At 52.3% G+C, this 24,665-nt stretch overlaps 1 protein-coding gene across 1 annotated transcript in view; it reads right to left on the bottom strand.

Moving 5' to 3' along the window:
* Positions 1-24,665, bottom strand: part of LGR6 (leucine rich repeat containing G protein-coupled receptor 6) — a 119,962-nt gene that overhangs the window by 72,620 nt on the left and 22,677 nt on the right. The window contains exons 2-4 of the mRNA XM_039227626.1: positions 19,315-19,386; positions 15,706-15,777; positions 7,650-7,721 (exon numbers count right to left, since the gene is read on the bottom strand). Of these exons, the coding sequence (XP_039083557.1) occupies positions 7,650-7,721; positions 15,706-15,777; positions 19,315-19,386 (216 nt within the window). The remainder of the gene's footprint in view (positions 1-7,649; positions 7,722-15,705; positions 15,778-19,314; positions 19,387-24,665) is intronic.

The following is a 24,665-nucleotide window of genomic DNA, read 5'->3' as shown; positions in this document are numbered from 1 at the left end:
CCACCCAATTTGCTATGGCAGTCCAAGGAAATAAATATATCTCTTTTCTCCTGGATTGGTTCTTAATCTTCAGTGTGCATGGAAGTCCCCTGGAGGACTTCTTTTTTTTTTTTTTTTTAACATTTATTTATTTTTGAAAGACAGAGAGAGCTAGAGCATGATGTGGGGGGGGGAGGGGGAGGGTGGGCAGAGAGAAAGGGAAACAGAATCCGAAGCAGGTTCCAGGCTCTGAGCTGTAAGCACAGAGCCCTATGTGGGGCTCAAACCCACAAACGATGAGATCATGACCTGAACCGAAGTTGAAGTCGGATGGTTAACTAACTGAGCCACCCAGATGCCCTGGAGGACTTCTTAAAACAGATTGCTGGTCTCCTTAGACCAGAGATTCTGATTCAGTAGGTCTGGGGTGGGGCCTGAGAATGTGCATTTTTAACAGGTTCCCAGGTGATGCTGATGCTGCTGGTCCGGGGACTACTCTTTGAGAACCACTATTCTACAAGTTCTATTCATGACTGTTGGCCCATTCTCTCCCGCAAAGACACCTTCCTCAGCCCCCTCCCCCCAGTGATGTTCTCCTCCTTCCCACAGTACTCAGGGGAGCTAAGAAATTCCTTGAGGGAATTCCCCAGTCCCATGTATAACTTGCTCTTTCTTTTGAAATCCCCCAGGCCTTCCACTGGGACCTTTTAAAGATCTGCTTCAAGGAGGCTGTGAGTGGTAAGTCATGGTTGGGCTCTATCACCCTCACCATAAGAAGATCCTACTTAGTTCCACTCCTGGCTCTAACTCTACCTCACTGGGGAATCTTGAGCAGAGCAACTTCCCTCTCAGGTGTGTCTGTAAAATGGGTTATAAATACAGGTGCAACTCCTTGCAAGGGTAACATAGAAAAAAACTGTTCCTCATGAAAAGCTTCTAGAAAGATCTTTTTAAAAAATCTTTATCTTGAGAGGGAGAGAGCAAGAGCATGTCAGCAGGGAAGGGGCAGAGAGAGAGAGAGAGAGAGAGAGAGAGAATCCCAAGCAGGCTCTGTGCCATCAGCGCAGAGCCCAATGCGGGCCTCGAACCCACAAACTGTGAGGTCATGACCTAAGCCCAAACCGAAAGTCGGACGCTTAACCAACTGAGCCACCCAAGGGCCCCTAGAAAGATCTTAATTCCTCTCACGAGTAGATTGTGATTAGCAGAACCAGCCTCAGGCCCTCTCTCAAGGAGTCTGGGGGTTATGATCAAAGCCAAGGGTCTCTAGGGATCAATGCTGAAGCCACACAGTCAGCAGCCCGAGTTTCCCAGGCAACCAACACTCTCCCTTTGTTATGGACTGAAGAGTAATGGATTTAGGAGGTGAGGCGTTTAGGAGGTGATTAGGATTAGGTAAAGTCATGAGGATGAATGGGATTAGTGTCCCCGTAAGCATCAGGAGAGAGCCTGCGTCCTGTCTCTGCTCCTCCAGACATGAGGGTGCGACCAGAAGTCAGCAGTCTGCAACTCAGGAGAGGGCCCTCACCCTCCTACTCAACCATGCTGGCAAGCTGTTACGGAACTTCCAGAAGTTACAGCAGCCCAAACTGACTCCACTCAACCCTACAACTCCCGGAGTTAAGGACGGAAACAGCCCAATCCAGGCTTCTCAGGCATCCCCCAGCAGAGTGCACAATCCAAAGCCAGCCCTGGGAGCAGGTGCTCTGGAAACATCTTGGTCCCAGAACCCCAGGATGACCCATTCCTGAAGGGCTTGTCATCTGCTCACTCAGCAGCCTCAGAATTGCCCTTGAGAGGCAGCCCAGAACCACAGCTATGTGTGTGGACTCTGGGCCAGGCTGCCTGAGTTCTGACCGTGGCTCTGCTCTATGCTCGCTGTAATAACTTTTGTCAAGTCATGTCACTCCCCTGTGCCTCAGTGGTCTGCTCATCTATAAAATGGGGTGATGGGACGACTACTGTAAGCATCCCAGAGGAGTGCTGTGAGGAGTAAGAGAAGTAAGAAGTGGGAGCACCTCACACATGGAAAGTGCCATCTAAGGGCTGGTTATTATCAGTCTGGCTGTGGTCATCTGTCTGGGGGAACAATTGTCCCTTGGAGGGGGGTCAGAGGTATGGAATGAGGGGGACTTGTTCAAAAGCCCTTTGGTTTCACCTTTCCTAATCCTTGGCCTCACAGGACCTCTGGTACTGGCCAGAATGGTTTAGCCGTTTTCTCCTGGAGAAGTTCAAGTCTTTCCTCCTCATCCCTCCTCACAGATTCCCAGGAGACCAGAGAGTTAAGAAGGATGCTCTCCATTACACAGAGAGAGAAACGGAGACCCAGAGAGCACACAGCAATCATAGGTGACTGAGAAACAGGGTCAATAACCCCATTAGGACATTCTTTCTTTTTTATTTTTTTAATGTTTTATTTATTTTGGAGAGAGAGAGACAACGAGTGCAGGGGAGGGCCAGAGAGAGAGGGCGATACAGAATCTGAAGCAGGCTCCTGGCTCTGAGCTAGCTGTGCGCACAGAGCCCGACGTGGGGCTCGAACCCACAAACTGTGAGATCATGACCTGAGCTGAACTCAGACGCTTAACTGACTGAGCCACCCAGGAGCCCCATGACGTTCTTGTATGTCTGGAGCATAACATCCTTCCTCTTGGGACACCTGTCTGCTAGTCACTTCATTTGACCCTCCCACTTTAAAGATGAGGAACTTTAGGCTCAGAGAGGGGAGGAGACTTTCCCATGACCTCACTGCTTCTTAGTGACAGAGCCAGGACTTAAATCCAGGTCTCTGTATCCTAAAGCATTGTGTCTTAGAGGCAGTGTTAAGAGATAGAGGTTAAGAATATGGTACTTTGGAATCTGTACTGAAACAGAATGCCACCTCAGTTACATCCTAGCTGTGTGACATTGGACAAGTTGCTTAACTTCTCTGGACATTAGTTGTCCCATCTATAAAATGAGAATGATAAAAGTCACTTCATAGGGATTTCAGGATTAAATGAGACACGAATGTGCTTAGCATTATGAAGTGTGATAAATGGGAGCCATCCCTCTGTTCCCACAGCACCCTGAGCCCAGCTGCCTTCCTATGCACACAGGTACACCCCCACCCCTACATACTTCACCCCTGACTTCTCCATCTCTTCCCCCTCTGAAGCAGGCAGCCAATGTGTTTTAGATTGGTTGGCTTGCGCTGAGAGGCTTGTGGTGGTTCTAACTTGGGCTTCAGTTTGGAGTCTGGCACTGCTCTTGATTAATTTCCCCAGCTCGGCACAATGTTGGCCAGTTTCATGTGGCTGTCCTTTGCAATTATGCATTTCTCCCCGTAGGGTGTCCAGGATTGGGCTGTCTTCCTGTTTTCTCCCCTTTATTCCTGCCACTGTGCTTTTCTGATTCTTCTCCAGGGACCAGCCAGCCTGTGTTTCCTGGGCCCCACCCCAGCCCAGTCCTGAGGTCTCTCTGGGCTGTTTTTCTGCTTTTCCATGTACTCTCCCCCTTGCCCTGCCTCCCCCCCACCCAGTTTCTATTTTCCCCCAGGCTCCACTGGCTTCCCGTGGTTTCTCTTGGCCTTGGCTCAAGCCTGGCGTGACACATCTGGCATTGCCATCCTCTCCCTCCCACATTGGTCGGGGAAGAAGCAAGTGTATCCAGGGAGGGGGGACTGTGGAGCTGGGTCCTACCCACCCAGGTGCCAAGCCAAATAGCCCATGTACCATGTACAACTGGTTACCTAGGGCCCCATCCCCTAAACCTAATCCCACTCCTAACTAATCCAAACCCGCTTTCTACTCCCCAGTATTTGGTTCTAGCTGATAGAAAGTGAACTATAGGACTGAACCTTCACTGTGGTTCCAGGAACGTCCACAAGAGTTTGTGCAGGGACCCTCCCTTTTGGAGGTGAGGAACAGCCCTTTCCAGGGACCTGAGCCCCTAGGTGCGTCTGGCCTGCTCTGGGGAGGACCAGCCCCAGACGGGTATGGGCAGGGATGTGTCTCCTATATACTACCTCCCTAATCCACTGACTTCCTCCAGGAAGGAGGAAATTTCTAGTTGTTGGTACTCATCAGGAAGGCAGGAGGACCACCCAGTGCTGGCCACCAACAGTGACTTGCTTTCCTTGCATCCATGATGGAAAGGGCATTGCCTTTGGAGCCTAACAACGCTGGGTGATAGCACTGCCTCCCCACTCACTAACTCTGACCTTGGAAGAGTCCCTGAGCCTCTATTTCTTCATCTGCCAACAGAGATGGCAATTATTAAAGAGGAGTTTTGGTGAGAAGGAAATCGGATCACGTACATAAAACATGTCATGTAGCACTGACACACGAAGGGGCTCCCACAGTTGTCATTTGCTCTCACCTTCTCCTTTCAGCCTAGACACCTGGGCTGGTTTTACTGTCGCTATCTGAGACCGAGGGACCTGAGTTAGTAGGACAGAGCCTCATTTAGAGGCCCCCAGCTTCCAACAGCTCAGGATATAACACCTACAAATAGAACCTTCAAGTTGGGTTATGCACTCCCCCTCTTCTCCCCAACACGTGTGTGTGTGTGTGTGTGTGTGTGTGTGTGTGTGTGTGATGTCATGCATATAGAGTGGCCCCTTTCCAGTTTGTCTGAGATGCTTGCTCAGCCTACCCACAGGTACCTCAAATTCAATAGGTCCACAAGGACTTCAGTGTCTCCCCTTTCCCTGGGCCCTTTCCCAGAGCGCTCATCCTCTGGGGCTCACTACTCACTTACATTCTAACTGTATTCTTACTGTGTGCCAGGCTCTCAGTGACCAGCCTCTCTGTCCACCCAGATGTGAAAGCCAGAGACACGGCTATCAAATTGACTCTTCGTCTCCTTCAACTCCCACTTCACATCTAGCCTATACTGCCAGGAGTAGTAACTGTAGTAGTAGCAACAAAAGGTGCTGGTTTTTTAATGTATATTAACTCACTTCCTCCTAGCCTATTGAGGTACATAGACACCATCTCTAATTTACTAACAAAGAAATGAAAACACAGAGGTTAACTAACCTGCCCAAGGTCCTAAGTGAAGGAGCCAGCCCAGGACATCTGACTCTAGAGTTCTGATGACATGGCATCTTGATATTTCTAGAATCCATCCACTTCTTTTACTCCACTATTCCTGCTTTCTTCAGCCTCAGGCGCCCTTGGTTTACCAGCCCCTTCACTGGCTCCACGCCTCCAGGCTGCCCTCCATCACCGCTGCCAAAGTAATCTTATGATGATGCAAACCCTATCACATTGCTCTCCTGCTAGAAATTCTTCTGTGTCTCACCAGTGACCAAATCCTTCACAACGTTCATGGCTACTGGTTAGGCATTACCTCTTGCTAATTCCAGATCTCTCTCCACCACTGTCCTTCCCCCCCACCCCCCACCGTCTCCCAACACACACACAGTTCACCCAAACTCATTGCCTTGTAAAGTCTGTAGAATTTTCTTGGTTCCTTATCTTTGTGTCTTTGCATGTGCTATTCCCTCTGCCTAGAATCTCCTTCTCTGACTCTTCACCCAGTTGATGCTTGCTAATCCTTCAAGATGCAAGTCAGGTTGCAAAGCCTCGAAAATGTGTATAAAATGAACGGATCACTGGCTAGGTAAATAAATAATCGCATACCAGCATCGCCACACATTAAAGCCATGTGGAGTCTTCTTTGTACAAATCCCTCTCACATTCACTATATATTTGATCATCCTGACAACTCTGAGAGATAGGCAGGGAAGATAATTATCCCCATCTTGAAGGTGGAAAAGCTGAGGCACAGAGACGGTAAGTGACACAGTAGTGGGGATCAGAGCCAGGACTTGAAGCCAAGTTCTCTGCCTCACAGGCCAGTGCTCTCTCACAGGATGGATTGCAAGAGGCGAAAATCTATTCATGTGCCTTTAAACAGTGGCGGGAGGGGACTGGGCCTCTGTCCCCTGTCCTGACCCATGCAGACAATGGGGAGTAAGTAATAGGGCTGCAGGTGGAAGCGAATTACCTAGCCCTCCCCACCCAGCCACAGGGGCTGCCCATTTCTCAGAAAGTACGGAAGAAGCTGTCTTAGAGCCCCAAGGCATCATTAAAAATGAGACTTTTAGACTCCCTAAGCAGGCAAAAGATGTGATTCACAATTAAACAAACAAACCAACAAAACTCAACCTTAAAATAAGTGTGAAGTCTAGCAAAAGTCTAATTTTTTTCCCTATAAATACCTCTTTGGTGCTTTGGATAAAATGTCAAATTCTGCACACACACAGCCCTCCAGTTTTGGCTGCCCCTGTCTTGCTGGTGCCCTAAGCAAATGTTTAGTCTGTCCTCGGGGGTGGAGATCAAGCACAGGTTTTGCTGGCCTTTGATCTTCTGAGGCTGGGCTGCCGGGCCCTGTTCAGTGGTGACTAGATGGAAGGAGAAAATGTGCCTGGGGCCAGAGGCCCAGCACTTATTGGGATGGAAGGTGGGAAGGTGAGAGGGGGGAGGCAGGGCAGGGCCAATCAGGGAGCCCAGGGGGTGGGGGGAGTGGCACTGGGGTGCAGACACCGAAGCTGAGGGTAGGGAATGTTCAGGGCAGGGGCAGGGGAGGAAAGCCCTGACCGTGGGTTGGTGTGGCACAGATAGTTTGCCAGGGACCCCACCACTGGGCCCCTCTGTCTACGGTGTAAGGGGGCCTGAATATGGGTTATGGGAAGGAAAGCCACCTTTCCTACTTCCTTTCTCCTTCCACCTGAGGACAATCAGGACAGTTTAGAGTTGTCTGACTTCAACACCCATGGACTGGGCAGGGACCATGACAGAACCCACATGCCGATGATGCCAGAGGCCTCTGTCCTGACACAGTGCATGTTCACTGTGCCTTGGTTTCCCCAATGGCTAAATGTTATGCCCACTCCTGTCTCTCAACTATGATTTCCCCCCAAAACATTTATTTACTCTCCCATCAGATGTAGATGTACTAGAAAATGCAGTTGGTTCAGCAGGCATGCACTAGGCACCTGCTATGACCCAGGCGCGGCGATGTGCACTGTGTGAATAAAACGCAGCACCTGGCCCAGAGGATCACAGCTGGCGGGCTGACATCACTAGATAGCACCTGTTTCTGCTTCCGCCCTTGGACTCAGTCTTGCCTCCATGATGCCCCCACTGGGTGAGAGAGGAACTGCAGGGCTCCTTGAAGACACGGTTCTGTCCTGGGTGGCCAGTGAGCCCCTCAGTGCAGTCCCACCCCCAAGCAGGGGAAATGGGTGTCTGAGCCTAGCCCCGCCCCCAAGCCCTGGGGGCTAGAGCAGGCTAGGTGGGGGGAGATAGCTCCTTCCTGACACCTCTTTGGGGCGGCAATCTCCAACCTCTGCCCCAGGCTCCGTGGCAGAAAGCCAGACACCCCAGGACCGCTGCCCCGGTGGCCCCGCCTAGGGAGGTCCCATTCCCACAGTCTTCTGGTGGGGGCTTAGAGCCCTCCTTCCCGCATACACACGCAAGTGTACACATACACACACTGACGACAACAAAAAATCCCGAAAAAACCAAAGCCAGGAGCGGCATTTTGTCTGGAACATGGAGTAAGAAGGGCCCACCCCCACCCCACCCCTTAGAAAGGAGGGGAAGACGAGGCAGGGGGCCCGGGGCTGTGAGTCAGGCCCCAGGAAGCTGGCTCCCCAGCCCAGCCCGCCCGTGACTCACAGAGACTGCAGGCTCGGCAGCTCCCACAGCGCCTCTGCGGGGATTCCTCCCAGCTGGTTGTTTTGCAGCATCCTGTAAGGGAGGACAGGGCTTGGAGGACCCACACAGCGTGTGCGCAGCGGGGGGAGGTGGGGGGCGTCCTCCCTGACCCGCGCCGCACCCCTCCCTCCCGCCCCAGCTTCCACGCCCCAGAGGGTCCTGCTCCTGGGCCCTGCCCCGTTAGTGGGGTGTCAGAGGCTGCAGAAACATCGCCCTCTGTGAAGGCGGCCGGGAGGGTGTCTCAGAAGGGCTTCTGGGATGAGGCAGGGCTGAAGGGGACCGTGGAGAAGAAGCAGAGGAGACGTTTGGCCAAGCGAGGAGAGCTGGACGTCAACGCACTCGCAATTCTGTCACAGTTGGGTCAGGAAGGACACTGGGAAATGTCGGCCTTCTCCCCAGGCTTTCTTTCCCTGTCTACGCACCTGAAAGGCTGAAGGTGTCTTTGGGGAAGGGAGGATACAGATGAGGGCAAGACACCCCCTCCCCCACTAGGGTGGCAGGGGCCCAGGCAAATATGTTTTTGTGGAATCCATGTCTATAGAAACGATGTGAGGCACTCCAGATCAGCATGTCAGCAGCAGGCTGCTCTTCCGGAACTGCCCTGGCCACAGGACCCTGGGACGACCTCATAGGTAAGAGTCCTGGAGCTCTTCTGGGCACCTGGGAAAACTTATGTGCAGGGCAGAGGGGCAGAGAGCATGCAGAGGGGAGAAATGGAGGCCTGGGCTGGCCCTCTGGGGGGCACGGTTGACCCCAGCATCCCCAGGCATCACAGCTGGCCTTCACACATTTGAGCAAGGCACAAGGGACCTGAGACCTGGGCACTGAGCAAGGATCTGGCTTGCCTACGCCCAAGGGAGGACAAAAAGCCCCTGTGTGGCAGTGGGCATCTGCCCATTCTTTACCTGGAGGCCTGGAGAGCTGGGCCCCCGAAATGAGAAGGAGGGCACTCAGGGTGCAGGTGCTCTGGAGTCCAGGAAATAGGGGGGATCAGGAAGGAAGCTGCAGAGTGGCCCAGGCAGAGCGAGTGGGCCCTCCCTCAGCCCAGGCTGTCTGCACAGCACCTTGCTCTGCAGCGCCCATGCCAGGTACAGCCCCAGAGACTTGGGGTGCAGACTTATAGACCGGGTGCCTCAGGAGCCTGGAGCGAATGAGCATTCAGTGAGTCCCACTGCATGCCAGGTATGTCCTCCATCCTCCCGTTAAGGTGGCTCGTCAGCCCATCTTTCAGAGGGGACAGCTCAGAAGAGATACGCGTCTCGCTCAGGGTCGCTCAGGTAAGATCACCATGCTGCAGGAAAAGGAGCTCATTTCCTAATATTTAAGCTGAAGAATAGTAACAGCTAAGGTGCCTGCTCATAGAGCTTTTTATGTATTGACTCGAACCTATCCTAGAGGGTTTGGTCCCTAACCATTACACGCATGGCCTCTCCCACGATGGCAGGGGACAGCGAAGGCCAGAAAATGGGGAGCGGTAAGATACTGTGCCTAAGTAGTTACTAATGCCTCCTCCGTGACTGTTCTGGTCAGAGATACACCTGTTACCTCTCCTGACCTCCCAAACATGAACCAAACCATAGCACCGCAAGAACAAGAGAACGTTGGCCTCGCCTGGGGGATGGCCTGGAGCCCGAGAGGTACCCCTGATGCGGGCAAAGCCGAGGAAGGGAGAACTAGAGAAGACACAGGCCCTGAGGACAGAGAACTGGGAGCTTGGGATTGGGGGCCTCCCTGCTCCTGCCCCGAGGCTGGGTGAGCGTGGCATGAAGGGCCCCTTCCTGCTCGTGCCCTGTGCTCCTGAGGGTCTCTCCTCTTCCACTGGCCCCTCCAACCAGGCTCCACACAGCGCAGGATGGGACCTTTACAATTACAGTTTTGTCTCAAAGGTAGAATTTAAACCTGTGCCTCCCTGGCTTCCTTACAGTATAACAGTCACACTGCCAGCTCTGAAGCTCGACAGCCCTGGATTTGTGTCCTCAACTCTTGCCTCTGTCCAGCTGTGTGATAGCTGCAAGCTACGACTTAAACTCTGCGGGCCTTAGCTTCCTCATCTGTAAATTGGGGATAATACTAATGACCATCAGCACTGATTAAACGGATTAAACCAAATAACCCCTGTGAAGCACTTACAGCAGTATCTCACACAAAGGAAGAGCTCAGCAATGTGGTGGCTGTGATGACTATGATCACGTAGTTTTATCACGTACCAGATGACTTGAGTAGGTCACTTGCCCTCTCTGGGCCTCAATTTCCTCATCTTTCAAAGGAAGAGGCTACCAGACGATGCATAAAACCTCCCTCAGTTATAATATTTGGTGCCCCAGGATCTTTCCTGCTCCCTGCCCCGCTTAGTACTTCTTCAGGACATGTTGACCTCTTGCATCTAGAGAGTGGAAACTTAAAAATAAATTAAATAAATAAATAAATAAATAAATAAATAAATAAATAAAATAAAGAGTGAAAACTTCACTGGACTTGCCTTGATTCTCGCCCAGAGGCCTTAGGATGCCTGGAGCGAGGATACAAGAGAAATGATGGTTGGGCAAACAAGAAGGGATGCTGCGCTCCCCCCACCCCAACCCCCATACCCGCCCCTGCTCCAGGGCCACCCCCCCAAGCTGTATCTAGTCACTCTGCTGTGGGCAGAACCGCCTTCCCTGAACACCACAATGCCTCTCTACCCCTGTCAGCCGCTCAGATCCCCCTATCCTTTCCTCTGTCAAATCCCAGAGCCAGAAAGATCTTGAAGGCGTCCGAACTGTACCTCCCTCCCAACACAGATGCTGTAGCATCTTCCCAGGGCACTTAATCACTCTGCTGAGTGCCTGGGGTGCCTCCCCCTGCCTGGCAGTCTGATCTGTTTGTCAAAAAAGTTCTCACTTTCACGGAATCAAAACCCACTAAGCTGAGGGTCAGCATGGCAGCTGACGGTTCTGCCGCTCCCCCCTTGCTGTTCCTGGCCTCATTCCCTGGCCGTCACCCGTCTCCTGAAACGGGCAAGTGGATTGTCAAATCCAGAAGTACCATTAGGAGGGTAGTGCCCTTTTGCTTTCCAAATGACGAGATGGGGGCTCAGGCAGTTGTGCAGCTATTTACCTATTTAGATGTGATGTTTACAGAAAGCTGATTGTTCATAGAAACCAAATTTACACTGGCAAAAAGAAAAAAAAAAAAACGGCCTGCCCTCAGTTACAAAGCAAACTAATGGCAGAATCAGGTATGGGGCCCACGTCCTGCCTCCTAGGCCACTGCTTTTGTGACCACATTTCCCTGCTTCTCTCACTGGCCCTGGTTCTGCCTGGCAAGCCAGAGACTGTCTAACGCACTGGGTCTCCACCTTGGCTGCACAGTAGAACCACCTGGGAAGGTGTTTTTAAATCCCAGTGTCCAGTCCACACTGCAGCCCAATTAATCTCCAGGGCCGAATATATGGGTGAGGGGATATCAGGCATAAGTTTTGCAAGCGTGCCTCTAACGAGCAGCCATTAGTCTAGGGGAAGTCTAGCCCTTAGCCCTTGGTCACCTGGGAAGCACTGCTGGGAAACATCTCTCTGGCCTAAGAGGCATTTGGGGGCAGGAACCATGAGTATGAATAGCTAGAAGGTTCCAGAGAGGCAATCCACCAGTGGGTTGACAAAGGTCCTTCCTTGGGTTCTGTGGAAGGGCCTTGGGGTCCCTGGGGTGGGCAGGCAAGATAGAGCCTGGGGTCCACCCACCCCCTCCTCCACCTTATATCTTCCCTCATCAGTTTTATTTTTCATGACTTCCGCACAAGGTGTTTGTGTTTTAAGTTTCTGCAGCTAAAAATGTTGGAAAATGTAGTCCAACATCTCCATGTTACAGGTAAGAAAACTGATGCCCGGGGAGGGGAAGTCTGAGTGTCCTCCATGACACCCGTTCTGGAATTTGCTGCTCATGAGACCCACTTCCTGACATCCAATCTTTTGACAAGATGAGGGCAGCAGGCCCCACCTCCTGGAAAAGAAGGACTCAGACCCTGGAGCCTCCAGCAGCCTTCTCCCATGAGCCAAGGGGAAGGGTACCCCCAAAACAGCTCACAGGTCTCTCCTCCCTGGGTCAGTTCATTTATTTCATCAACACCAACGGAGCCCCGACTCTGGGCCAGGCATGGCTGCTGTCCAGCCAGGAGAATAAGTACAGTCAATGTCAGCCTAAGACCACTCACTACAGCGTGAGGACGACAACACCAGAGGCCAGCCCAGGGGTGGGGCCTGACGGGCGCTCACTCCTCCCCACCCCTCTGCGGCCTCAGGCCAGGGCTTAGGGTGGGATGGAGCCCCAGCTCCCCGGAGGCAGCCCGACGCCCTTTTCCAGCCTCAATCTTTAACAACATGGCAGGATCTAGGAACCCCAAACCACAGCCTCCCAGAGATTTGGGGCTCAGACCAGGAGTAGAGAGTCTGGGGCAAGTCTCTTGCCCAGCCTCTTGGGGGCATAGAGGGGAGGCGAGTCCTTGGGCTGTCGACTCCTCTGTTTCCCAGGACTGGGTCTGGTGAGAACCAACTGAGGCCCAACAGGAATCTTTCTAGATGGCCCAGACCAGCCTAACAGAGAGGGTGAAGCTGTCAGCAACAGAGACACCAAGGCCCAAGCCTCACTCAGCTCTCTGGGGGGGTTGGGCGGGGGGAGAAACTCCTGAAGGAAGAGGCAGCTGGGGCACATACACGCATGTTCTCTCTCTTTCCACCTTCCTCTCCCCCTCCCTCTCTCCCTCTCTTCCTCCCTCCCTCTCTCCCTCTCTTCCTCCCTCTCTTTCTTTCTCTCTCTCTCCCTCTCTCACTCTTCTCTCTCCCTCCCTCTTTCTCTTTCTTTTCTCTCTCTTCCTCTCTCCCCCTTCCTCTCTTTCTTCTCTCTCCCTCTTTATTTCTCTCTCTCCCTCCTTTCCTCCATCCCCCCTCTCTTTATCTCTCTCCCTTTTCCTCTCTCTCTCCCTTCTCTCTCTCCACTCCCTCTCTTCCTTCCTCTCCCCTTCTCTCTTTCCTCTCTATCCTCCTCCCTTTCTCTTTCTTTCTCCCTCCCTCTCTCTCTTCTTCTCTCTCCCTCTTTCCCTCACTTTTCCTCTCTCTCTCCCTCCCTCTCTCTCTCCCTCTTCCTCTCTCTCCCTCTTCCTCTCTCTCCCTTCTCTCTCTCTCTCTCCCTTCTCTCTCTCTCCCTTCTCTCTCTCTCCCTTCTCTCTCTCTCTCTCTCTCTCTCGTTCTGCCTTTTCTGCCTCCTCTGTGTGAGGCAGGAGCCATTTAGGGCCCGCCGGCCTCCTACGGGCCTCCTATGAGGCTGGAGGTCAGGACACAGGCACTCTGGCCTCCGCTGAGCCCTCACCCTGACAGGATGCACAGGGCAGGTGCGCTCAGAGGGGCAGGCACTTTCCCGCACACCTGCAGCAGCTGCCGTGCTCTCCGTGCTCCCCGGAGGACCGCTCAGATGGCGGAGAGGGGCAGGAGCCGGCTCTGTCCTTCCTGACTCTACAGGACACACATCCGCACGGACAGCCCTGAGAAGAGGCCTGAGGCTGGAAACCTTCTGCAGCGCTGGCCCCTCAGCGGGAGCCTGGTGACTAGAGCCTGTGGGGTCGAAGACTTGGAAAACCAGCAGAGGAAGGAGAGGATCCAAGAGTAATACCTTCTGGTCAGGCGTGGGGCCGCGGTGGGAAGGACAGAGGGAGACGTCTGCCATAGTCACTTAGGAGAAGACCAGAGAGGGAACACCCCCCCCCCTTTTCTTTGTCCTTTGCTTTTGAGAGGAAGGACCCAGAGCGTCCTGCAGGGAGAGTCAGGCCTCAGAGAGAGGAAGCTGCAGTTTGGGTAAGAGCCTCAGACCCAGGGAAGACAGGGCAGCAGCTAAAGCAACTGTCCCCTGGTGCAGAAAAAGATTATTATGCCGATGGTAGGCTTTACGGCTCTGTTTTTCTTACAGGTCTGGAAGTTGAGCAGTGGAAAGATGCTGCAGCAAGAGAAATGACATGAGGTATCAGAAAGCACTTCCTCTCGGATGCAGGAAGAGTCCCCTGCTCTGAAGCCCTTGAGTAAGAGAATAAACTCCCAAGACCACCCAACTCATCTCTGAAGTAGAGAACTCTGCGGGCAAAGCATGGATGCAAAGGCTTTGGGGGACCAGGTGGGTCTTCAAGGAGGGGACACCGTGGAGGTCAATGGCAGAGTGGGGTATGGGAGGTCTGGCTGTCCTTGGCTCCAACCAGCAGCCTCTCCTGGCCGCCCAGCTCACTGAGCCAAGGGCGCCAGTTTGCAGAAAGGGGGAGGGAGTCTTGCGGTTTCTCCAAGGCTTTGATTTATTGCCTAATGCAGGCAAAGAAGAAAGAGGAGGCTCATCTCTAAGCCGGAGTCTTAGGAACGGGACAGGAGTCTCACATCTTCTGAAGGCCCAGCAAACAGAGCCCGCTCTCTAATCCCGGCTGCAGGTCTGAGCCTGCCACTGGGCACAGACACGCCACCAAGCAGGCTGCCTGCGCCGTGCGTCTGGTTCAGGCTGCCTCCCCACACCCCAGGGCAGCAATGTTGATGGGGATCAAGACAGACTGAGAGGAGAAGCAGGAAGAAGGAGAAAGGAGGGGCAAGGCACAGAGAGGCTGAGGGAGGGAGGGAAGGAGGAGACTGAGGCTGGGGAGAAACGCTGGAGGACCCAAGAGCATTGCAGAGAGTGAGGGAAGGAAAAGACTGGAGTCAGAGACTCAGAGGCAGATCCAGAGAGGCTAAAGGCCAGAGGTGTCAGAGACCAACAACATGAAAGAGAAGAAAGTGCTTAGCCATGGACCATGGGCTGTTTGGTGATCACCGAAAAGCTTGATGCTCATAGGCCAGGGGGCCGGGGCCATTGCTAGCCCATAAACAACTCTGAGCAAATTAGAAAAGATAATTATTTTCTAGGTGGATATAGCCCCAAGCCAGGCACAGGACTGGATTTGAGTTTCTCACCCATTCAGCCAGATGTTCTTGTGCAGTAAACAACCTGTTCAACCATACAAAGAAGATCTGCAGGTCAAGTGAGGACTGAGGGAGCAGCAGAGCTGGGGAATGGTTTGCCAGTACAAGGAAGCCCCAAATGCTCATTCTGTTGCTCCAGGATCAGCCTTCCAGATCCTCAGCAGTTCCTGTGGTGATGTGCCCTCCCCAGCAACCAATCCCACCCACCTTCAGACTCTATGCACCCACTTCCCCCTGTGTCCTTTCCTCCTCAGTCATCATAAGAACACAAGGGGAACCTTGTGGGAGACGGCCTTGGTTGGGACAAAGTGAGCCATGGATTCAATGGAAAGAGATGGTGCCTCAGCTTTCCCTTCTCTAAAGGGAACCATCATTTCAGTAGCAAGGGGGAAGTTAAGGAAATAACATAAGGTCCTCTCCAGCTCTCAGTTTCCTTTTGCTTTAAAGGAATGATGAAAGGAGCTGGGATGGAGGATCCTGAAAACCAAAGGCAGCGAGATATTTATAGAGGGAATAGGGACTCAGAGCTGTGGCTGCGGAGAAAGGTTGGTTCTCAGGAGGAAGAACAGCCAAGGAAATCAGTCTGGATTCCTCTTCCCCTGGCCTGGGACATCCCAGGGAGAACAAAGATCTACGCTGCTGGCTATTATTCACATCACACATACACACACACACACACACACACACACACGTATATACATGCATGCACATATACACGTGCATGTACACACATACACACATGACATGCACATACACACATGTGTGCACACACATATACCCACGTACATGCACATAGACACACACACACACACACACACACATACACACATGCTTCACTTCCCTGTAGGGTTGCCATAACTCTCAGGTGCAATTAAATGTTTGTTTACAAATCAGAAGGTTTGTTATAAAAAAGAAAGCCTAGCTATGGAAATCACAATTAAAGTGAAAAGTAAAGATGAGGAAATTAGCAAGCTTGTGATGAACCGAGACTTGGGTTACAAATCTTCCATTTGCCCCCAGTTCTCAAGGTCGCATCTCTATGTAACATGGGGAATACTTACAGGATTTTCAGGCTGTAGAGGCCAGAGAACGCTTGTCCTGGGATGTGTGAGAGATGATTCCCTGAGAGACGCCTGCAAATCAGGGGAAAGCATCAGTGACATTGGCAGGGAACCCACACGGGGTGACCTACCTTAGCACCTCTGGATTTGGGAAGGGAAGGCAGGGGTGATAACTGCCATTTATTGAGATCTACAATGTGTTCAGTACGTCACACCCATTCTCACTTCTCACAAAAACCCTACGTGGTGCCTAGCATTATCCCCAAATTTCAAAGGAGGAATTTTGGAGAGGTCAAGTTCCTTCCCCTAAGGGTGATGGAGATAGGCAATGGCCGAGCACCTCATTCACTTCCAGGCTCCTGTCCTTCCTGCTCCAAAGTGGCCTATCCCCTCCCCTGCTAACCTGGGTTACCCACCGCTACCTTCACCTGCCAGATTGCCTTGCATCCAGTCACCAAGGGAGGGCCAGGTACAGACAGGATGGGACCTTGTCTCTCGGTGCCCTCAATGACACAGCTAGCCCCCGCTAATCCAGGAGGGTTAGGAAATGGGGTTTGGGAATTAGCCTAACATTTGGATCTAATTAGGCATCTCCACGTTTGTCAAGGGGTGATCGCCAGTTCTAAAAGGAGCACATGTGACAGAATATACTTAATGCCCACACCGGACTGAACAGAGTTGAACCGTGGATGATGGAGAAGGCACTTGGGAGTTCCCAAGTCCCCAGTGGCATGATTATGCACCTTGGTTCCTACCAAGAGGCTGCAGATATACAAGCTGTACTGACATACCTCAGAAGCTGTTTTCTTTTATTTTTTTAAATATATCTTTATTAAGAATCTTGTTCTTTGCCATTTGGTGTTTAAAAAACAGAACAAGGGGCACCTGGGTGGCTCAGTCGGTTAAGTGTCCGACTTCGGCTCAGGTCATGATCTCACAGTCCGTGAGTTCAAGCCCTGTGTCAGGCTCTGTGCTGACATCTTGGAGCCTGGAGCCCGCTTCAGATTCTTTGTCTCCCTTTCTCTCTGCCTCTCCTCGCCCCTCTAAATAAATAAATAAATAAATAAATAAATAAATATTTTTTAAAAATTTAAAAAACAAAACAAAAATGTGTGGAAAGGCATCATGGTATTTGGGGTCCCCAAGCTTGGATTCTAGAGGCGGGCATTTGCCAGGGAAGGGTCCTAGAGATGGAACCTTTAAAATGGGCCCAACCCCTTCTCAAGGACCTGAAGATGGAAGACCAACCTTCAGTTCTTAGGTTGTGCCATAGATCACCTGCCCCACCCCACCCCAGTCTCACACCTGCTTTCCCCTCTTACCTAACATGTGACACCTCCACCTTAGAAGGCCCCTGGCTGCCTCTCATCCTGTCACTTCCTTTGAAAACTGGCTTGGGGTCCCTGGGTGGCTCAGTTAGACCCTTGATTTCTGCTCAGGTCGTGATCTCATAGTTTGGGAGCAGAGCCTGCTTCGGGTTCTCTTTCTCTCCCTCTCTTTCTATGCCCCCCCAAAAATAAACTTTAAGAGAAGGAAAGAAAGAAAGAAAGAAAGAAAGAAAGAAAGAAAGGAAGAAAGAAAGAAAGAAAGAAAGAAAGAAAGAAAGAAAGAAAGAAAGAAAGAAAGAAAGAAAACTGGCCTACTACTCCTCCCCAAAAAGGCTCCCTGTCCACGGCCACCACCCCCCCACCTTGAACACTTCCTTACACAGAACGCCCCAGGTGCCCACATCAGCTGCCATGTTCACCTGCTAGCTCCTGGGCACAGATCTGCTGCCTCACTGGAAAACTCCCTGAGGGTAGTGGGCAGGTCTATCTTGGTTTCCCCCAGAGCACCTTGAGCTTGTCTTTCACACATAGGGGGAGCCCAGTAAGTATGTGGTCTAGAAACCCCAGCTGTGGCCCTGGGGCTTGGTGGGATCACAACTCCAGCAGGGACAGAGTACTGTCTGGAGTGGAAATGGGAAATCTGATAGGGGATCAGGGAGCCCAGGGTGGAGGTGGGATTGTGAGTGTTTTCAGAGCCAGGAGCCCATGCTTTGCATGGTTGAAGCAAAACTTCGTAGAGCCCCAAGGATCAAAAGTGGTGCAAAACCACGAAAACACAGGCTGGGGGCAGGGTGGTGGAGGTTAGGAACAGGGTGGGGCTGAATGCAAGGATTGGGAGCACAGTGACCTGGCTTCCCAGAGCAGACAGGCTGGGCACATGAACCAAAGAGAAGATTTATGCAGACAGAGAGCCACAGCTGCAGGAAGGCGTTAACCAGGGCGAGCTTTGTGGAGGAAGCGGGCCTTGGGTTTGGCAGTGATAGAGGAGTGGTTGTGCCTGAGTGGAGGGAAAGATGGTGGGCATGCCAGGTAGGAGTGGAAGTCTCCTGTTCGAATGCAGGAGGGGAAACCAGGATGGTGAACATGACTGGTCTCAAGGGAGCAAAGTTGGCCAGGTAGGTTTAGGCCAGGTTGGGGGAGTGTCTTAGAAATGGATCCTTCAGGGGCGCCTGGGCAGCTCAGTCAGTTGAACATCCGACTCTTCATTTCTGTTCAGGTCATGATTCCAGGGTTGTGGGATCAAGCCCCGTGTCAGGCTCTATGCTTAGCATGGAACCTGGTTAAGATTCTCTCTCTCTTTCCCTCCCTCTGGCCCTCTCCCCCTCTCATACTGCCTCTCTAAAAAATAAAAGAAGAAGAAGAAGAAGAAGAAGAAGAAGAAGAAGAAGAAGAAGAAGAAGAAGAGAAGAAGGAGAAGAAAGAGGAGGAGGAGGAGGAGGAGAAGGAGAAGAAGGAGAAGAAGGAGAAGGAGAAGAAAGAGAAGGAGAAGAAGGAGAAGGAGAAGGAGAAGGAGAAGGAGAAGGAGAAGAAGAAGAAGAAGAAGAAGAAGAAGAAGAAGAAGAAGAAGAAGAAAAGAAGGAGAAGAAAGAGGAGGAGGAGGAGGAGGAGAAGGAGAAGAAGGAGAAGAAGGAGAAGAAGGAGAAGAAGGAGAAGAAGGAGAAGAAGGAGAAGAAGGAGAAGAAGGAGAAGGAGAAGAAGGAGAAGGAGAAGAAGGAGAAGAAGAAGGGAATCCTTTGGGCAATGGGAACCAGAGATGGTTCTTGAGCTGGCGAGATGCACCCTGAAGATGTGCAGAGTATCTTTGTAAGAAGGCAGGAGATCTCAGTTGGGAGGCTGGTGCAGCCTCCAGCTGAGTGGACACTTAGGGCAGTAGCAGTGGGAACAATGAAGAAGGGGTCGAGGTGAGAGATGCTGCAGAGAAAGAACCACCAGGGCGGTGGCTCTTGGGGGTGGCCGGTAGCCGGACATGGGGCAAGGGAGCAGGTCAAAGATGGCCCCTAGGAAGAGATGCGACCATTGACAGAAAGAGGGGAAAGGTGCAAATTAGAGCTGACTTCGGAAAGGACATGAGCTAGGTTTCAGAGTCCCCATACCATGTGGCCCCACAACAACACCCGGGGTCCACAGCTGGCCCAGGCATCAGCTGAATACCCTGCTAGCAAGAACAGCTCCCCAGGCCCCTTTCCTTTGAGTTCCAGCCCTCCTCCTGGGGAGCCCTGGCTTCTCCAGCTACCAGTGGCCCCAAAGTTCCATCTCCCAGACCCAGGAAGCATCTACTTACAGCTCCTCCAGAAAGCGCAGGTGGTGGAAGAGGCCAGGCTGCAGCTCTGTGAGGTTGTTCATGCTCAGGTCTCTGCGTGGAGAGAAAATGCAAAGGGAGCCGTGAGCTACCCAGCGGCCCCAACCTGCACTGTCCAGCTCCAGACACCCACAGAGAGCCCCCACCATTCCCACAGCACGCATGCGCGCGCGCGCGCGCGCGCGCGCACGCACACACACACACACACACACACACACACCCCATGCCATCTAATTCCAAAGCCAGCCTGGCCACAGCAGGTGCATCCTTTAAGAGTGAGCACCGGACTGGGAGTCGGGTCTTCCAGTTCCATATGTGCATTCCCTCCATGGTTTCCAATTTTGCCCTCTGCCTTTCTCCTTCCTCCGCCAGACTCCCCCAGGAATGGCCGTCGCTAGGACTGTGAAGAAGGCTAGCCTTCCTGCAATGGGAGAATCTGCAGAACAACTCACAGAGTTTCAGAGCAGAAGGGAGGAGCCACTGAATACAAGTAACACCTCATGCTTTCTTTTACCCAATGGGGAAATCAAAGCCCAAGGATTCCTGACATTACGATCCATGCAATATCCATGCACTGGTGTGCTCAGCCCTGCAATGGCCATAAGGGATCATCCTTTTATTTGATCCCAGAACCAGTGGGATTTTGTTGCCCTCTGAGTCTTCTGCCAGCCACTTTTCCTTTGGCTTAGCTCCCACAGACCCCTCCCTTCCTCTGGTCAGAGGACCCCACCTCGAGCACATCCCAGAAGATGCCTAGATTCCCAAGCCGTGGGACGCAGATCCTGATCCCTCCGTGGAGCCCACCTTGGATCAGTCCATCCTCCCTATATTATCTGAGAGATCCAGTGGGTGGTTTCAGGGTCACTGCCCAAACAAGGCCTACTGTGCCAGACACTGGCTTAACCTTTAACCAAATAATTCCATGTAATTCTCGCAACAGCCCCAAGGTAGATTCCATTGTTATCTCCATTTCACACTCAAGAAAACAAAGAGGGAAAAGCATTGAGCTTTGAAGTCATAAAGGCCCTGAGGTGGGGATCCCTGGGTGGCCCAGTGGGTTAAGCATCTGACTTTGGCTCAGCTCATCATGTTATGGTAAGTGAGTTCTAGCACTGCATCAAGCTCTCTGCTGACAGCACGGAGCCTACTACTTGGGATTCTTTCTATCTCTGCCCCTTCCCTACTTGTGTACATGCTCACTCTCTCTCAAAAATAAATAAACAAGTTTCACATATGGGTGGAGTAGGAGGAACTTAAAGGAGGACCATGGGGGTGAAGAAGGGGAGAGGGAGGGAGGCAAATCATGAGAGACCCTTGAATGCTGAGAACTGATGGGGCTGATGGGGGTCGGGGAGAGGAGAAGGTACTTGTTGGGATGAGCACTGGGTGTAATATGGAAACCAGCTTGACAATAAACTATTTAAGGGAAATAAATATATAAACAAACATTTTAAAAATTCTTTTTAAGACCCGGAGGTCAACTCTTTCCTCTACTTATCTATCAGATCTTGGGCCTTTAACCACTATGACCTTCTGTTTCCTCATCCATAAAAATGGGATGAATAACACTAAAGTCCTAGGATCCTTGTAAGGATTAAATGAGCCAATGCTTACAGACTGCCCAACAAATAGTACATATACAATTAACATGCCTTTTTCCCTCTGTCTGTCCCTCAGTGACCTTTGGGCAAGTGTCCTAAGTCAACAAGTGGTGGGGATGGGGGGGTAGGTGGGGATGGGGGGTAGGCAGGGAAGGGGGTAGGCAGGGAGCGGGGGAGGGGTAGGTGGGAAGGAGTTGGTGCCTTCTTTGTTGGTCTTGCTCTGTTAGCATTTCCTTCTCAGTTTGTGCCTGGCTGAGTAGAAATGTCGGACTACATGTGTGTGTCTCACATTTGGGTTCCATCCTATTTCAAACTCTTACCAGCTGCTTCTCAGCTCTGCCAGCACCTCCCCGAGGGGTATAGATGTGGGCCCAAAGCAGACCACCACGTTGCTGGGTACCGCCCCTAGGCTTTCTCCTGCTTTCTCCCTTCCTTAGGAATGCCCTTTTCCCATCAAACCTGTGAGTCTCCATTTTCGCCCCAGAAAGGAGTGTGCTTTCTGTGCGTGCTCAGAAAAGCAGGCTGGAGACGGTGAAGCAATGTGTGCTTGGGAGCCCGGTTCCAATCTATAAAAAGACTGTTTAGTCTCAAATGCTTTATCTTTGATAAAGCCTGGACTCCGGACGCCATGTCCTCTGAATAAGGAAGACATTCCGTGCAGGGTAGAGCCAAGGAACTGACGTGCTGAAATCCGGGCGGCTTCTTGTCCACAGCTTGCTCTCCGCTCCATGTGGGGACAGGAGGGCCAACCCCGGCTGGCCCCATCCCGCTAGAGGGCTAGGCAGAAAGTGTTGCCAGGGTGCTGATGGCCACAGTTTAAGGAGCAAAACCAAGAGGACTCTTTGATGGATTTCATGTCAGAGTTTGGTTCTCAGGGTGTTTCCAGGCTCCGCCAGCCTAGCGTTCCGTCAGAGAGGTGAAGACGCAGGGGTGCGCTGGACCATGGTGGGGGAAAGAATGGCGAGGCTCACGGAACCTGCATCGGACTGGATGCCTCTTCCTCATGTCCCGGGCCTGGCTCCTTCTCAGCCAGGCGGGGAAGCACAAGGTGCCACAAAAACGATTACCTCTAAATATTTACCCTGTGCATTTCTGGACGTGTCCCCACAGGAGGGAGCGGGAGTTCAAGGAGCACGCGGGGCATGTGACTCAGGCCTCATCACTCAGCTGTCCCTCCAGGGGCCGCACCTCAGAGGCTCTGATGTGGCTCCATGCACCCACCCCACGCCCTCCGCCCCCCCACCCTGACTAGCGGCCTCATTGTTCTCCCCTGGCGAGGAGGGGGCCTGCACCCCGTGCCCGCCCCCACTTCCTGCCCAAAACAACACACAGCCCAGCTGCAGGGCTCTGTAAGGGGGGGCACGGGAGAGTGTGTGTGTGGGTTCCTTGGAGGGGAGCTCCATTCAGACCCGGCCTTTTCACAGAAGGCAAGGGGTGAGGCTGGTGCCCAGGAAAGGGGAAGGAAGAGGAATGTGGCGAGCTGAGGGAGGGAGGTGCAAGGCAAGTTTCAAAGCTGAGACCCTCCAAGCTGATGCCACATGCCTTAGGAATGGTGAAAGCCCCTGGAAAGAGGCACTGGGCCTCGCTTGGCATTGGGGTGGGGGTGGGGGGTGCCTGGGCTGTCTCCGGGAGGAAGTCAGCATGCAGGAACTCTGAACACAGGGGCTGTCCTGTGAAGCGGCAGTTCTGAGCTATGGACTTTCCTGGGGACTCAGCTGTCCTTGTGCAAGCCAGAGAGCACGTTCAGGCCATGCCTGGACCCAGGGGAAGTAAGAGGGCATCTGATTGTGGGGGTGCCTAGGGTTTGGCTGTGGCTGCATTTGCTCAGCTATATGAACTTGTAAGTATCTATAAGGGTGGGGGGCATGTATTGGGCTCATGAGCTCTTAGATGTGCTTGTCTTGTGGGGTGCTGGGTATGTGTGCATCATGTGTGAGGACACACCTGTGTATCTGTGCATGTGCACATTAGAGTATTGTACTATTAAGAATCATAAACTTTCTCATAGCATTACATGTTACAAAGATAGCAATTCTTTGGGAGAGGGGTGCCGGGGTGGCTCAGTCGGTTAACTATCCAACTCTTGATTTGGGCTCAGGTCATGATCCCAGGGTCATGGGATCAAGCCCCGCATTGGGGTCTGCATTGACAGCATGGAGCCTTCTTGGGATTCTCTCTCTCTCTCTCTCTCTCTCTTTCTCTCTCACTCTCTCTGCCCCCCTCACCCCGTCAAAATTAAAAAAAAAAAACAAAACACCTTTAAAAATGTTTAAAAATAAATGAAAGGGGCACCTGGGTGGCTCCATTGGTTAAGCTTTCGACTTTGGCTCAGGTCATGATCTCACGGTCCGTTGGTTTGAATCCTGCATCGGGCTCTGTGCTGACAGCTTGGAGCCTGGAGCCTGCTTCAGATTCTGGTCTCCCTCGCTCTCTGCCCATCCCCTACTCATGCTCTGTCTCTCTCCATCTCTCAAAAATGAATAAATGTTAAAAAAATTTTTTAATAAAAATAAATAAAAAAGATATTCCTTGAGAGAAACAAAGGGCCTCACTCAAGTCTCACTCCTGTGGTTGGAAACCCTTTCTTGGCTATGTGACCCCTGGCAAGCCCAGCTCCTTCCCTTGGCTTCAGGTCCCTTCTCTGGTCTATCTCCAAGCCCCAGGAAGGGGCACAATTTGCTCAGTGATGGTGTTTGGGGGTCTAACTTGTGGCTGAATGAGGTACCCGACGCCTGCCCCACTACTCCCACCCCGTCGCTATGACACACACACACACACACACACACACACACACACACACACGCACACACACACACAGGTGCACTCTGGGGCTGTACAGGACCGGCTTCCTGGGCTTGTAACCTGTGCTGGAACGTGATCTATGCAGTCGCACAGACACATACACTCAGAGGGGCCCAGCTTAGTTCAATTTTCTCCTGTTGTCATTTTGAAATCCTCAATACATTTTGAACAAAGAGGCACCACATTTTCATTTTGCACTGAGCCCTGCAAATTGCTTCTCTCAGTCAAATTGCCGGGGATTCAGAGGATGGGATACACACCCATTCACAAGTTTTCTTGCAGTGCCCAGAGGGCCTATATGTTTTTGTAGCTGGACACAGCCATGCGTGGAGGGGGGTGGGGGCGGGCAGGAGAGGGTCAGTGGGGTGAGGCTGGCAGGAGGGGAAGGGAGGGGAGAGAAGTGAGGGGCAGCCCTGGGCACAGGAAGTGGAAGTTTCTGGCTGCACATTAGGAAAATGTTCTCAGAGCTTTACCCTGTGAGGCAACCAGACCACCCAAGGAAGCTGGGTGAGGCAGTGTCACCAGGGAGACAAGGAACAGGGCTTGATAAGAGGGAGGATGCTAGAGAACTGGGGCCAGGGGTGGGGGTGGGGGTGGGGGACAGAGAGCAGCAAGACCGGAAACTGGAGGGGGGTGGGGTAACAGGAGACTCTCCCCTGGCCCCACCTAACTCTCTGGCGATCTGGCTAATACCCAAGGGTGCTGGCGAATTTGTTCTGTTTGCATTTTTCCTTTGGGAGGAGAAACAGAGAGAGGTGAAGTCCCTGGGTTCTCCTGGCTTGGCAAGATGCCCAGGGAGCTGGACCCCCTTTTGCACCATCTCCACTGTGGGCTAACGTTGCCCATCTCTGCTGCCGGGTAAAGGACAGTTAGAGTGACCAGAAGATGAGCCCCTGTTCCCAGGCATGACCACGCCCCAAGGTCACCTCT

Source organism: Hyaena hyaena, unplaced genomic scaffold, assembly GCF_003009895.1.
Source record: "Hyaena hyaena isolate Hyena2069 unplaced genomic scaffold, ASM300989v1 scaffold_28, whole genome shotgun sequence".
Classification (NCBI taxonomy): Eukaryota; Metazoa; Chordata; class Mammalia; order Carnivora; family Hyaenidae; genus Hyaena; species Hyaena hyaena.
Note: the sequence above shows the minus strand (reverse complement) of the source record. Positions and strands in the feature narration are given on the sequence as shown.